The sequence below is a fragment of the Pagrus pagrus genome, assembly GCF_965226575.1.
Source record: "Pagrus pagrus genome assembly, chromosome: 8".
NCBI lineage: Eukaryota > Metazoa > Chordata > Actinopteri > Spariformes > Sparidae > Pagrus > Pagrus pagrus.
In genome coordinates, this window is record NC_140192.1 from 976,096 (window position 1) to 988,896 (window position 12,801).

Consider the following 12,801-nt stretch of genomic DNA (forward strand, 5'->3'; position numbering starts at 1 on the left):
TCAGCGGCATAATATTTAATCTAAAATACATTTGAATCTGTACAAAATGATTTTCCTGACAACAAAATTCAAACGTCACTTCCAACAGTTTTTAAATATTTCTGACTACATTAATAAACACTGTCACTTTTCCAAGCAAATCATTATTTCCATCACAAAGTGTGACACAAACAAGTGTGGTTCAGATTTCTGAACCCGAACAGGAACACACACCCTGTGGATTTATATTAACACGTCACAAAATCTGTTGATGAGGCTCAGTGTCGGGCAGATCTGTTCAACAGCCTCATTCTGGCCCTTTGATCGGTTTGTTAGTCGGCTAATTAGCCCAGTCATGAGTTGTATCTGTCAATCAGCACGAGGGAGGACAGACAGGAGGACAGACAGGAGGACAGACAGGAGGACACACAGCAGGACACACAGGAGGACACACAGCAGGACACACAGCAGGACACACAGGAGGACACACAGGAGGACAGACAGGAGGACAGACACTTATCCACGTATGAATCTGTATTTTTTTCCCACATAAAATGCTGAAGACACTTCAGACAGGACGAGGTCATCAGGGGTCTGGAGGGGTGGAGCCCCGCGTGACCTCCAGCAGTCTGGTGATGATGTCAGAGTGTGTGGGGTGAAAGGTCAAACCGTCCACCTCCATGGCCAGGTTACCAGTTTTCCCGCTTCTTATCCCGAAACTCACCAGAGTGGAGAGGATGGACTCCTCCTGGTGGAGACACAGAGGGACTGAAGGTCAGTGACCTCGTTGTCTCGGGGAAAACACTTTTATTATTCTGTGACGATGACGTGAAAATAACTTCTGACCTCAAGAAAACAGATGAAACGTGACTCATTATGACCCATGACTGTTTAGGGCCTCTGTAGTTTTGTGCTTATCGACAGACACAACTAATGAATGGGCTAATTAGCCTCCTAACAAAACCAGCAAAGGGCCGGACGAGGCTGTGAAAGGGCCACATTTGGCCCACGGGCCGCCAGTTGAACAAATGTGAAGTAAATCATTAAATTTTAGGGTGAAGACTTTGTTCAAAGAGTTTTTGTTTCAAACTTTCAGTTGGTTCAATGTTGACACCAACACTCCCCTGGTAGTCTGCACGGCTAACTGAGCTAACACGCTAACAGCAGCGACAGTCAAGAGAACACAGTTATTAGCAGTTACTCTGTGCTGCCCCCTGTTTGTTTAGTAAGAACTCAACATACTGCACCTTTAATGTGATGGTAACAAGGGTGTGTGTGTGTGTGTGTGTGTGTGTGTGTGTGTGTGTGTGTTGTCACCTTGTCCACAGACGGCAGGTTAGCGGTCCAGTCCTGCAGCTGTTCTCGGGGGGTTCCCTGCTCCAGTCCCAGTCCTCTCCTCAGGTACCTCTGGTGGGAGGGGCAGGTGTGCAGCAGGTGGAGCCCACAGGCCACAGCGTATCCTCCCCAGTTAGACACTCCTGCAGGAGGGAGCGACCCGGTGAGGTTATTCTTCTCTATCAGACTTCACTTCAACATGTACTGTAGCTTTGGTTTGGTCTTTTTAAATAACTGTGATAAAAACCAGGACGTGTCTGAACAACGTCAACACGCTACAGGAAAATGATGCTGGGATGACAAAGAGAGAGACGACACAAAATGACAGTTGTTATCTCATCAGTCTGTTTGGACGGAGTGACATGACGATAGATGACCTCAGGTCAGTAAAGGACTTGAATGTCCTCAGATCCCTTCATGTGTGAAGTGATTATCTACGAATGCATTACTGAGACACAAACATATTAAAAAGAGTCCAGCGGAGACAGAAGGAACGTTTCATAGACGTCTTTTCAACGTTCAATGTTGATGTCCAGCTGACGTCCTCACAGGGTTCAACATTAAAGTGTTTACAGTGTAACGTTAGACTTCTCTGCAGCTTCAGTCTCAGACGTCTGAAGAACCTCCTGTGGTTCAAAATTAAAGTTTTTATGATGCCAAACCTTCATCAGGAGGCTAAAACACAACGTTTAATAAAGCTGATGAGTATCTCTCCTGGTAAAGCTGGTTGAGGTTGATGCTCAGTGTTTGCTGCATGAATTCAAATTTGGCGCCATAAAAACTTTAATTTTGAACCACAGGAAGTTCTTCAGACGTCTGAGACTGGAGCTGCAGAGAAGTCTAACATTACACTGTAAAACTCTAATGTTGAACCTGCGAGGACGTCAGCTGGACGTCAGTGAACGCTGAAAAGGTTACAAAAACTTTCACTTTGTCTCCAGTGGACGTCTTTTCAACGACGTCAAAGACGGTGAATCAGCGTCTTTTGGATATTTTCAAGCTGTCACTTCCTTTTTTGTTTTCATTTCACATGTACAGATAAAATGAGCAACATTTAACAGATTACATCTACAGACGACATAACTGGAACTTTATGAGCACTTGGAGGTTTTCTACAGTTAATAATAGATCTGTGTTCAGTGCACCTGAACTGCAGAGTGCATTTAGTTTGTATCCACACCTGCAGCACCTGAGATCAACACAGTGGTTACATGTGTTCGTTCAGTCAGTGTAATGATTCAGTACCGGCAGTGACGGCGTAGTCAGCGGGAACATCACAGGCGATGAGACTCCCTTTGGGCATCAGGGCGCTCACCTTCTCCTTCAGCTTACCCATCCCCAGCTCGTTACCTCCATCACCGATCCCTAATAATAATAATAATAACGATCAAAATAAACTTTACTTATAAAACACCTTTAAAAAACAAAGTGATTTGATAATCAAGCTAAAGCAGGAAACTCAGGACGACAATGTTACAGAATAAAGAGTCAACAGTGGAGACAAAGACAAGGACGTCTCGTCTGAGGTGAAAACAAGAAAATGTAAAAACACAAAAAGACAATTTGAGTTATTATAAGCAAAAGGAATAAAAAACAGTGATGCAAATAAAGAGATGATTAAAGAATACGATCAATAAAGGACAATAAGAAGACGACAGATAAAAAGATTTAGACCAGAAAGAAGAATGAATCATAAGAAATAAATTAAAAATGAACAAATAAAAGCAGTGAAGGACAGAACAGGAGAGGAACAAGAAGCAGAAACAGAAACAGGACCAGACATTTTATTCTCTGCAGCTTTAATAACGCGTCTGATTCATTATTTCTCACAATCTGGATCCAAGCGACAGAAACAAACGGTGACACGGAGGAACAGGTGTGTGTCTCACCTGTCGTGCTGATCCCTGGTATCTCCCTGGCAGCGATGAACAGGTCGTCGATGGGATCCACCAGATGTTTGATGTTTATTCCTCTCATGTTGTAATAGTTTCCATCTCCAGCACGTCCACTGCGCTCTATCGCCACCAGGTGGTCGTACCTGGAATCACAAGCACCTTACTTTGACACGCGTGTAGCTGAGAGACACGTCATGACACATTCTGCAGGTTACATGTTCACTGACCGGAACATTTTGTTTGTACAGCTGTACAGGTGTTCAGGTGTTCAGGTGTACAGGTGTACAGGTGTTCAGGTGTTCAGGTGTACAGGTGTACAGGTGTACAGGTGTTCAGGTGTTCAGGTGTACAGGTGTACAGGTGTACAGGTGTTCAGGTGTTCAGGTGTACAGGTGTTCAGGTGTTCATGTGTACACCTGTACACCTGTACAGCTGTACAGGTGTACAGGTGTACAGGTGTACAGGTGTTCAGGTGTACACCTGTACACCTGTACAGCTGTACAGGTGTTCAGGTGTACAGGTGTTCAGGTGTACAGGTGTACAGGTGTTCAGGTGTACAGGTGTTCAGGTGTACACCTGTACACCTGAACACCTGTACACCTGTACAGCTGTACAGGTGTACAGGTGTTCAGGTGTACAGGTGTACAGGTGTTCAGGTGTTCTCACATATAAATTAGAAAATCTAAACAATCATGAAATAACTGCATGCATACAAATCAGAACCAACCCGGACTAGATGTAGAAGTCATCCTCACCTGGGTTTACTGCGGTCTCCATGGTGACACAAGAAGTGCAGTGCAGAGTCTGTGCCGCCCTCTTCGAAGGTGACCAATGGGACTGCAGCTTTCAGCACACCTGAAATTAAAGAGTCGTTAAATCAAGAAGGAGCTTTTTCTCTTTGATCTTGTACATCGATCAGTTTAAAGAAAACCTGTACAGTAACTGTGCAGTGAGACTTTACGTCATGTGACCGTGATGTCGTCTGTTTACAGCCCAGCGTTGCTGGTGTTCACCTGTGCAGGTTATCTTAACTTCACAATCAGATTATTTCTGAAGTTATCAGTGTGACAGTTAAAGTCTTTCCCACCCGTCCTCACAGCCTCATCGATGATGGCCCGGTTCATGTCCAGGCCTCTCTTGTCCGTCACCATCGTCACCTGTTTGCCTAGCGACAGCAGCATGGTTGCCATGGCGATGGCTCCCGGTGGGCCATCGGTCTCATCAGGAGGGCTGAAGGGGAAACACCAACAACAATCAATACTTGTGTGTGTGTGTGTATATATATAATACTTGATCGATACTTAGATCAGAACTGAAGGTTCATGGATGTAAACGTGTGGCGGTGCTTCTTGTTTCAGCTGATGGAGCAGTGACCGCTCCGTGTTCCTGCGTCTTTTCATTCGTTTATTTTAAATTCAGCTCATTAACACGTCTCTTCCTGTGAGGGAACGTCGTGTGTCACTCTCAGTCAGCGTTAAGACTGAAGTTTGAAGTCCAGTGTGACAATATGTCAAAAATTAGATTTAGTGCAGAGAAAAAGAGCAACAAGTATTTATTTCAACCTGCAGACAGAATCATCCACAAACAACTTCAACTCAACGTCTTCATCAACGTTAAAAAGACGTCCGCTGCAGAATGAAGGTCTGACGTTCACTGTTGACGTCCAGCTGACGTCCTCACAGGTTCAACGTTAAAGTTTTTATAGTGTAATCTTAGATTTCTCTTCAGCTTCAGTCTCAGACGTCTGAAGTCGGCCAAACTTTATTTAATGCGGCAAAAACTACAGAGAGGATTCAAACCCGCATGAGGCGTGTACTTTACCAGGAGAGCTGTCCATCAGCTTTATTAAAGGGGCAGTCTGTAGTTTTACAGAAGAAATCCAAAGTGAGAGATTTACAATATTAATGAGGTTAGAACATAAACTGTCTCCATCAGTGAATAAACCAGCTGCTCTCAGAGCAAAATAAGGTCCCAGAACACTGTTTGATTGCCTGGTGAATCTTTAACCACACACAGTTGTGTAGTTGACAGTGTGTAGAGTTACCTGTCTGCCAGGTGTTTATGTACCTGTGCTGGTAGTGTGTGGGGAAGCCGGTTGTTATGGCAACAGAGACGGCGTGGGAGAGTGACAGACAGGAGTGCAGCAGTTCATCCTGAACGAATAAAGCTCTGATCCCTCGCTGACCTGAGCACAGACAGCGACACGTGTCATCACTTCACTCCATACACACTGTGTTCATCACATACACACTGTGTGTTCATCACATACACACTGTGTGTTCATCACATACACACTGTTCATCACATACACACTGTGTTCATCACATACACACTGTGTTCATCACATACACACTGTGTGTTCATCACATACACACTGTGTCTTCATGTTAGTGCCACGACTGCAGCGAGATGAGAAGTCACATCTCTGTACGAGCTAAGTCATTAGCTTCACATTTAGCTGCTGAAATCAAACTCCCATCAGTCAAAGCTCCACCACCACCTGTTTCCTTAGAGAATGACATCACTTCCTGTGTGTGTTCACCTGGGTCCTCTCCGATAATCGTCTCCAGCTGTCTGATTTTCTCCACGGCCCTCTGAGACGCCAAACTGTACAATAAGGGATTCTGGGAGAGCAGAAAGCTGCGAGGGATCAGCTCCAGACTGGGATCCCAGGTGGGGGAGTGTACACCGTCAGAGGGTGGAGGAGGGGAGGAGTCTGGGACGTCCGTCAGGAACATGCAGCCCGGGGAGTGACTGAATGCCAGAGACGGCTCTGAAACGAGACAGAACAGGAAGAAGCACTGCAGTCACTGAGGAGCATGTAGCTAGCATGGAGCTAGCACAGAACAGGCCAATCAGATCGCTCACTGCTGCTGAGGATGGCCTCGATAGCAGTGACTCCACAGGCCCAGAACACCGGGACGTCACCGGGCTGCAGCTCCACTCCGTCACCATAGTCTGGTCTGGACAGGTTGTGTATGCCGAGGAGAGCTGCACACACACATGATGCAGAGTTACACAGTGAGACATGAAGGTTACTGCTGCGGTGGAAAACTCATGAATCAGTGTAAAATCAGGGTCTGTCTGAGAGAACACAACAAAGTCTTCAGCAACAGACTGATCGACTCTGAAGAAGGAGCAGGATCCAGGTTCTTCTGGCTCATTGTTGGACTGCTGTGACCCAACCTGGTCCACTGCATGTGTGTGTGTGTGTGTGTGTGTGTGTGTGTGTGTGTGTGTGTGTGTGTGTGTGCACCTGGGTCTCCTATATGCACAGGGGCTCCATGTGCCAGCGGGTTGAGGTGAGTCACCTCCACTGTTGCATCCAACATGGCAGCTGGAACAGGACGCATAGTGACCACTAGAGGGCAGCTGAACACTCCAGCAGGAACACAGGGAACCGCAGTCTGCACACACACACACACACACACACACACACACACACACACACAAAAACACACACACACACACACACACACACACATTATTTTGTGATTCTGTGTGTGTGTCTTCAGAACCAGAACCAGAGGCCCGTGGCTCCGTGGGCCAGGACATGATATTAATCTTACTTCTTTAACTCGATTCACGTCGACAACTCGGCCGAACTTCTCCAAGTCGTCTTGTGACAGTTTGAGGGCCAAACTAGTCTAAACTCAGAACTTAAGCACCTGGAGAGTTCAGCTGCACATGAACTGGGAAAAGTTCTGGATTTTTGAGTGGGTTGGCAGGAATGATCCAACTTTCCCAGTCTTTGGTCTCTGCTGTTCCAACTGGTTTGAAACATTCAGAATAATCATATTTTCACAAAAACAATATTAATCATTAAACGTTTTCAATTGAGTTGATGTCGAACGTGATTAAGAAATGATCTTATTCTTCATGAAAACATCTTCAGATGGAGCTCGAATGTGACGAGATAACAAACGTCCTGATTTACAGCTGTGCTGGGCATTATACAAACTGTGTGTGCTGTCATGATGCACAAAGTTGTGTCCGAAATGTGTGAGAAGAGAACAGAAGTAGTTCTGGTTGTGTCAGCAGCTCTGCACCATCTGGCTTGTTCTTCATATCTCCACCTCAGTTAACTCACAGCCTGTTCAGACATCCACATCTGGACCGTACCCTGAACATGCTGACGTTGGTGCCCTGCTCCACGTTCCTGACAGGGACTCCGGCCTTCTTCATGCTGCCCTCGAAGCCAAAACTGCAGCCCAGGTAGAAACACACCATGTCTGACCACGAGCCGTCACTCGCAGCCTGCAGCTCCGACGTGTTCCTGGGACACGACAAAGAGACGACGTGGAGCCAAAACAAAGTGTGCCAGCTGACTGAACAGTGATGACACACAACTGACACATGTAGATGCATAAAATATAAGTCAGCCTGAAGCTTGAGGTATACAGGTGAACAGGTATACAGGTGAACAGGTATACAGGTGAACAGGTGCACCAGAACGCTGTCAACATGAACATGAAGTGTCTGAGCTCCACTCTGTTATCGTACCTGCGCTGAGTGCTGTAAGTCTGCAGGCTGGACACTGTTTTCAGCAGCTGACCGTCTTCATACACACAGTACTGAGAGACGTCCGTCCTGAAGACAGACGGACACAAACACACATCATGTCGAGGTTTCTGCACCGTCAGCAGGACCACAGGGCAGCTCGGGGCTGAGAGCTGGAGGGAGGAACTGTGAGAAGAAGAAACACTTTCACCTGAATTATACTGTTATTTCATTAAATAACTGAGGTGAGTATCATCTGCAGCAGCTGGTTTGTCAGGGCCGACGCTGGTTATTAGTTCACAGGCAGACTGATAACCAATAATTGGAAACGATATATATTTACAGTCAAACTAAAAATCTTCCTGCCAAAGTCGAGAAAAACCTCAAGTGCTGCACTTAAGTACAATGTTGAGTTACTTCTACTCTACTACATTAATTTGGTAACTTTAGTTACTAGTTACTGTTGAGATACAACAGTTTTTTCTCCACCAGTCACATGCTCCTCCACATGTTCGCTTAATGACGTCATCATATAGAGCTGTACTGATCCAGTTGAACTGGGTCATGAGTCACATGATGTTTGTCAGTTTGTTGTGTTGAAGTCAAACCTCATGTAGTTTTGTGTTAAAGCGCTCAGTGAACTACATCGTCTCATCAGCACCAGAACCAACACCAACATGGAGCCAACTGGGTCAGAAAAGCTCGTAAACAAGATGAACATCACAATAAATCTGCTCATACCGACAACTGCAGTTCTGGTTCTGGTTCAGTTCTGTGAGCTGCTGATAACTGACTGTAAGTGAAGAGTCTCTGGGTTCTGGACTGTAAGTGAAGAGTCTCTGGGTTCTGGACTGTTGGCTGAATAAAAGAGGTGACATGAAGACGTCACTTTGAGGATCTGTGATGTTTTATAAGTGAACGATTCATCGGCCTCCTGCTGAGCGATGTGTGGAAGTCTCGTGTCAGTGTCTCATAATGACCCGGTCCGTCTCTCAGTCCTGTCCAGAGTGACGCTGCAGCTCAGGACATCGTGGTGAATGTTTAACAGATCAGCTGGAACATTAAACGAGTCGTTAACATGAAATCTGCCGACACTCGAGACCGAAGTGAATCATTCATCACCAGGACGGAGACGAGCTGCGTCCTCCTCCATCTCAGACGACCCGCCAGTTATTCTGAAGGACTCGCTTACAAACGGACCATCTCAGCAGAGCAAGAAGAAGAAGAACAACACAAAGTCAGAGAGTAACAGACACCTCAGAGTGTGTGTGTGTGTGTGTGTGTGTGTGTGTGTTCTACCTTATGTCAGCATGTTTGGCGAGAGGTGGACAGGAAGTCTCTCCTGATTGGCTGCGATAAAGGAGCGGCAAGGGGGCGGGATTTCTGCGACAGAATGCCTCAAAGTCATTGGCCAGGTGATTGGGCAGGATGACGACGTTAGCCTGCTGGTATCCTGCACACACACACACACACACACACACACACACACCTCCTGATGATATAAAGTCAGGCTCAGTCATCTCCTCCTGATGATATAAAGTCAGGCTCAGCCATCGTCTCCTCCTGATGATATAAAGTCAGGCTCAGCCATCGTCTCCTCCTGATGATATAAAGTCAGGCTCAGCCATCGTCTCCTCCTGATGATATAAAGTCAGGCTCAGCCATCGTCTCCTCCTGATGATATAAAGTCAGGCTCAGCCATCGTCTCCTCCTGATGATATAAAGTCAGGCTCAGCCATCGTCTCCTCCTGATGATATAAAGTCAGGCTCAGCCATCATCTCCTCCTGATGATATAAAGTCAGGCTCAGTCATCGTCTCCTCCTGATGATATAAAGTCAGGCTCAGCCATCGTCTCCTCCTGATGATATAAAGTCAGGCTCAGCCATCGTCTCCTCCTGATGATATAAAGTCAGGCTCAGTCATCGTCTCCTCCTGATGATATAAAGTCAGGTGAAGTCTCGTAGTCCACAGAACATTTCTGGAGCTTCACAGTAAAACAGAGTTGCAGCGTTCTGCTGAACACCTGAAGCAGCTGGAGATGATTTAAACATCAGATGTCTCCATGCAGCTCGTCTGCTGTGATCACAGAGATCACAACCTGATCTGAGGAGACCAGATTTAACCCTTCATTAACGTGAAGTCTTCACTGGAGCTGCTGAGCTAACAGTGTTAGCATCAGGTAGTTCTGCTGAGCTAACAGTGTTAGCGTGCAGCCCGTCTGAAGTTGGTTAAAAAATGTTAAAAATGCTTGAAGTCAACAAACAACAACTGTGATTCTGCACGAGACAAACACCAGACTGTAGTCTATTTTGTAGTTCCTACCGTTAGCTAATCCAGTCGTGGTTCTGATTCTGGGATCTTCCTTCCTGATCAACAGCCTCAACTGAGCAGGACTCAGAGAACTTAAGTTAACCGACTGCTCCATCACAGAACAAACACTTCAGTAAGCTGCTGCAACTCCAACGAGCTCCTGATCTACAGACGGACTGGTTCCTGCTTCAGTCCAACTACAGCGGCAGGACTTGATGTCTCCAACACTCTGGTCTACTCTTATCCGTTTCAGGTTAATGATCAAATAAAGAAGGCTTGGATGTGGTTAATCTTTGGACTCTGAGTGTTTCACAGAGAATATCTGTCCAGATGAAACAGTGTTAAAGAGGAAGATGTGCAGAAGAAAACGGTTTCTGTAGAGAGAATGAGAGGCAGCTGACCTGATCCACAGCCGACCCCCTCCAACACTCCTGTCTGTGAAAACAGCTCCGAAACCTACATTTGTAAATGTGACTCAGTAACAGTGAACAGCTGACCCGACCGTCTGAGCACCAGAAACACCAAACTTGATGTGTTGGTTTGTGTACGTGGCTCCTGTTGGTCCTGTTGGTCCTGTTGCTCCTAGTGGTCCTGTTGGTCCTGTTGGTCCTGTTGCTCCTAGTGGTCCTGTTGGTCCTGTTGGTCCTGTTGCTCCTAGTGGTCCTGTTGGTCCTGTTGGTCCTGGTGGTCCTGTTGTTGTTCTGCAGTCTTTTGGACTCTGACTGTTTGTTTGTTTTTGATGTTTCTAAAATCAACTTCATAGAGAGCCGATGTCCCGCCCCTTCCTGTTTCCCTCAGACTTTATTTGATAACCACCCTGTCTGTTAGTGATGCAGAGACAGATGATGTTCTGATCCAGTTGAACTGGGTCATGAGTCACATGATGTTTGTCAGTTTGTTGTGTTAAAGTCAAACCTCATGTAGTTTTGTGTTGAAGCGCTCAGTGAACTACATCGTCTCATCAGCACCAGAACCAACACCAACATGGAGCCAACTGGGCTCAGAAAAGCTCCTAAACAAGATGAACATCACAATAAATCTGCTCATACTGACAACTGCAGTTCTGGTTCTGGTTCTGGTTCAGTTCAGTGAGCTGCTGATACACAGGAGCAGCTCTACAGTGTTTCAGTGAGGAGACGACGTCACTAATGACACCGTCGTCTTTATAATGACGTCACAGTCTGATGACAGACTGACAAACATCAGCTGTGAGATTCAAACAGGATCAATACATCATCTGTCTCTGCATCACTACAGACAGAGCTCTGATCAATAAGCTCTGATCAATAAGCTCTGATCAATAAGCTCCATGAGGGGAACAGGAACATTTTGAAGTTTGATTTAGTTTTTTGGACAAAAGGCCACAAGTTCATCAACAGTGACGATAACGGTCAGCTGCAGCAGACACAGACGGACACCGTGTTGTATTTGAGATGTAATCAGTTGATTTTCTGGAGTTAATTATTTTACTTCAACACAACTCAACTCTGTAGGTCCTCTGGCCAATACGCAAAATAAGAAGAGGGAACGAGGGAAAATAAAAAATGGCTCCGTTAAACAAAACCTACCAACTGTATAACAACATCACCTGAAACAACTCTGCTGCTGAGGAACACTTACTGTCAGTCAGCTTCATTTCTTAGATTAGAAACTTTACATTTCTTCTTGAGCTGATTTTCAACAATTCATAATTGGAAGTCTTTAAAATGAATCTGAAGAGTTTTATTCGCTGTTCCACACAAGCAGAAGAAGAAGGTGTTTACCTGAGGTCACGGCAGAGCTGCAGACACTCCTCAGGTGTCTGAGGCAGCCGGCGGCTCTGACAGCAGTCAGCATGCTGCAGCTAACAGACAGAGAGTTTGTTCTTTTTCAGTTCAAACGTCACATTATCATAAAACTTAAAAAGCAGAGTGAGTCTCAGGACGCTGCTGAAAAACCAAGCAGATCTGAGCTGCTGGTTCACTTCTCTTTTCATCTATAACATCCCTGGTTAGACGTTTAGCACACTATGAAACATCACATTTATTAACATAAAGATCATTCTCATTATAACTATCATAATGCATACTGACAAACATTTACAGAAGACAGTAAAGACAAGGTTACCAACTGGAGCATCGCTGTGTGATCATAGTGAAGGTTTTTTAAACTATTTATTTAATCCTGTCACAATTCAGTGAAAAATTAATTCACACTTTTCTTTTCCTTTTTCTCCCTCTGTGGGTTTTTGTTCTTTAGGAAATCTGCGTTGAAAGTGGTGTACGCATGGTTTATACACAGGGTTATAATAGTGTATAATATAAAAATGTTTTAATAATAGATGTTTACGATCTGAGCTGACGTTATGGTGGAGATGGATGAACAGACTATACAATAAAATATAATCTAACAGGTGCCTTCTGACAGAGAGGGGGCAACAGATGACCGGACGGATGTTTTTTACACAAAGAAAGAAACATCTTCATGTATAACGTTTGCCGAATGAACGAGTAGATCCAGACAGTTAAAAATGTGTTGTTGACAGAATTTAACAAAGTTCAAACAGCCTGTCCAAATGCAAAGTCTCAAAATTCAGCGTTTTTTCAAGGGAGTCTGGTGATTGTCTCCAAGAGAAATAGCCTTTAGTTAGCGTTTACTGAATTTGTAAAACTTTGACATGTTTACCATCAATATGTTATATTCTTTAATACATGTTGGTGTAAATGATGAAAACAGTACAAACTTTAAAAGTCAGACAGGCTTTAACTGCGACTAACGGACACTTTCTACAAGAAAATAAAC

The 12,801-nt window shown here is 45.1% G+C and overlaps 1 protein-coding gene across 5 annotated transcripts in view; it reads right to left on the bottom strand.

Moving 5' to 3' along the window:
- Positions 1-12,801, bottom strand: part of dglucy (D-glutamate cyclase) — a 21,219-nt gene continuing 8,418 nt past the window's right edge. For 3 of the 5 annotated variants that reach the window (XM_084358828.1, XM_084358826.1, XM_084358827.1), the window contains exons 4-17: positions 11,784-11,863; positions 9,009-9,162; positions 7,713-7,895; positions 7,332-7,485; positions 6,466-6,616; positions 6,078-6,200; positions 5,752-5,982; positions 5,277-5,394; positions 4,297-4,439; positions 3,965-4,064; positions 3,204-3,352; positions 2,560-2,679; positions 1,297-1,457; positions 1-727 (exon numbers count right to left, since the gene is read on the bottom strand). In XM_084358828.1, the coding sequence (XP_084214954.1) occupies positions 566-727; positions 1,297-1,457; positions 2,560-2,679; positions 3,204-3,352; positions 3,965-4,064; positions 4,297-4,439; positions 5,277-5,394; positions 5,752-5,982; positions 6,078-6,200; positions 6,466-6,616; positions 7,332-7,485; positions 7,713-7,895; positions 9,009-9,162; positions 11,784-11,856 (2,022 nt within the window). In that variant the 5' untranslated portion in view covers positions 11,857-11,863 and the 3' untranslated portion in view covers positions 1-565. The other 2 variants (XM_084358830.1, XM_084358829.1) reach the window with 2 other exon arrangements.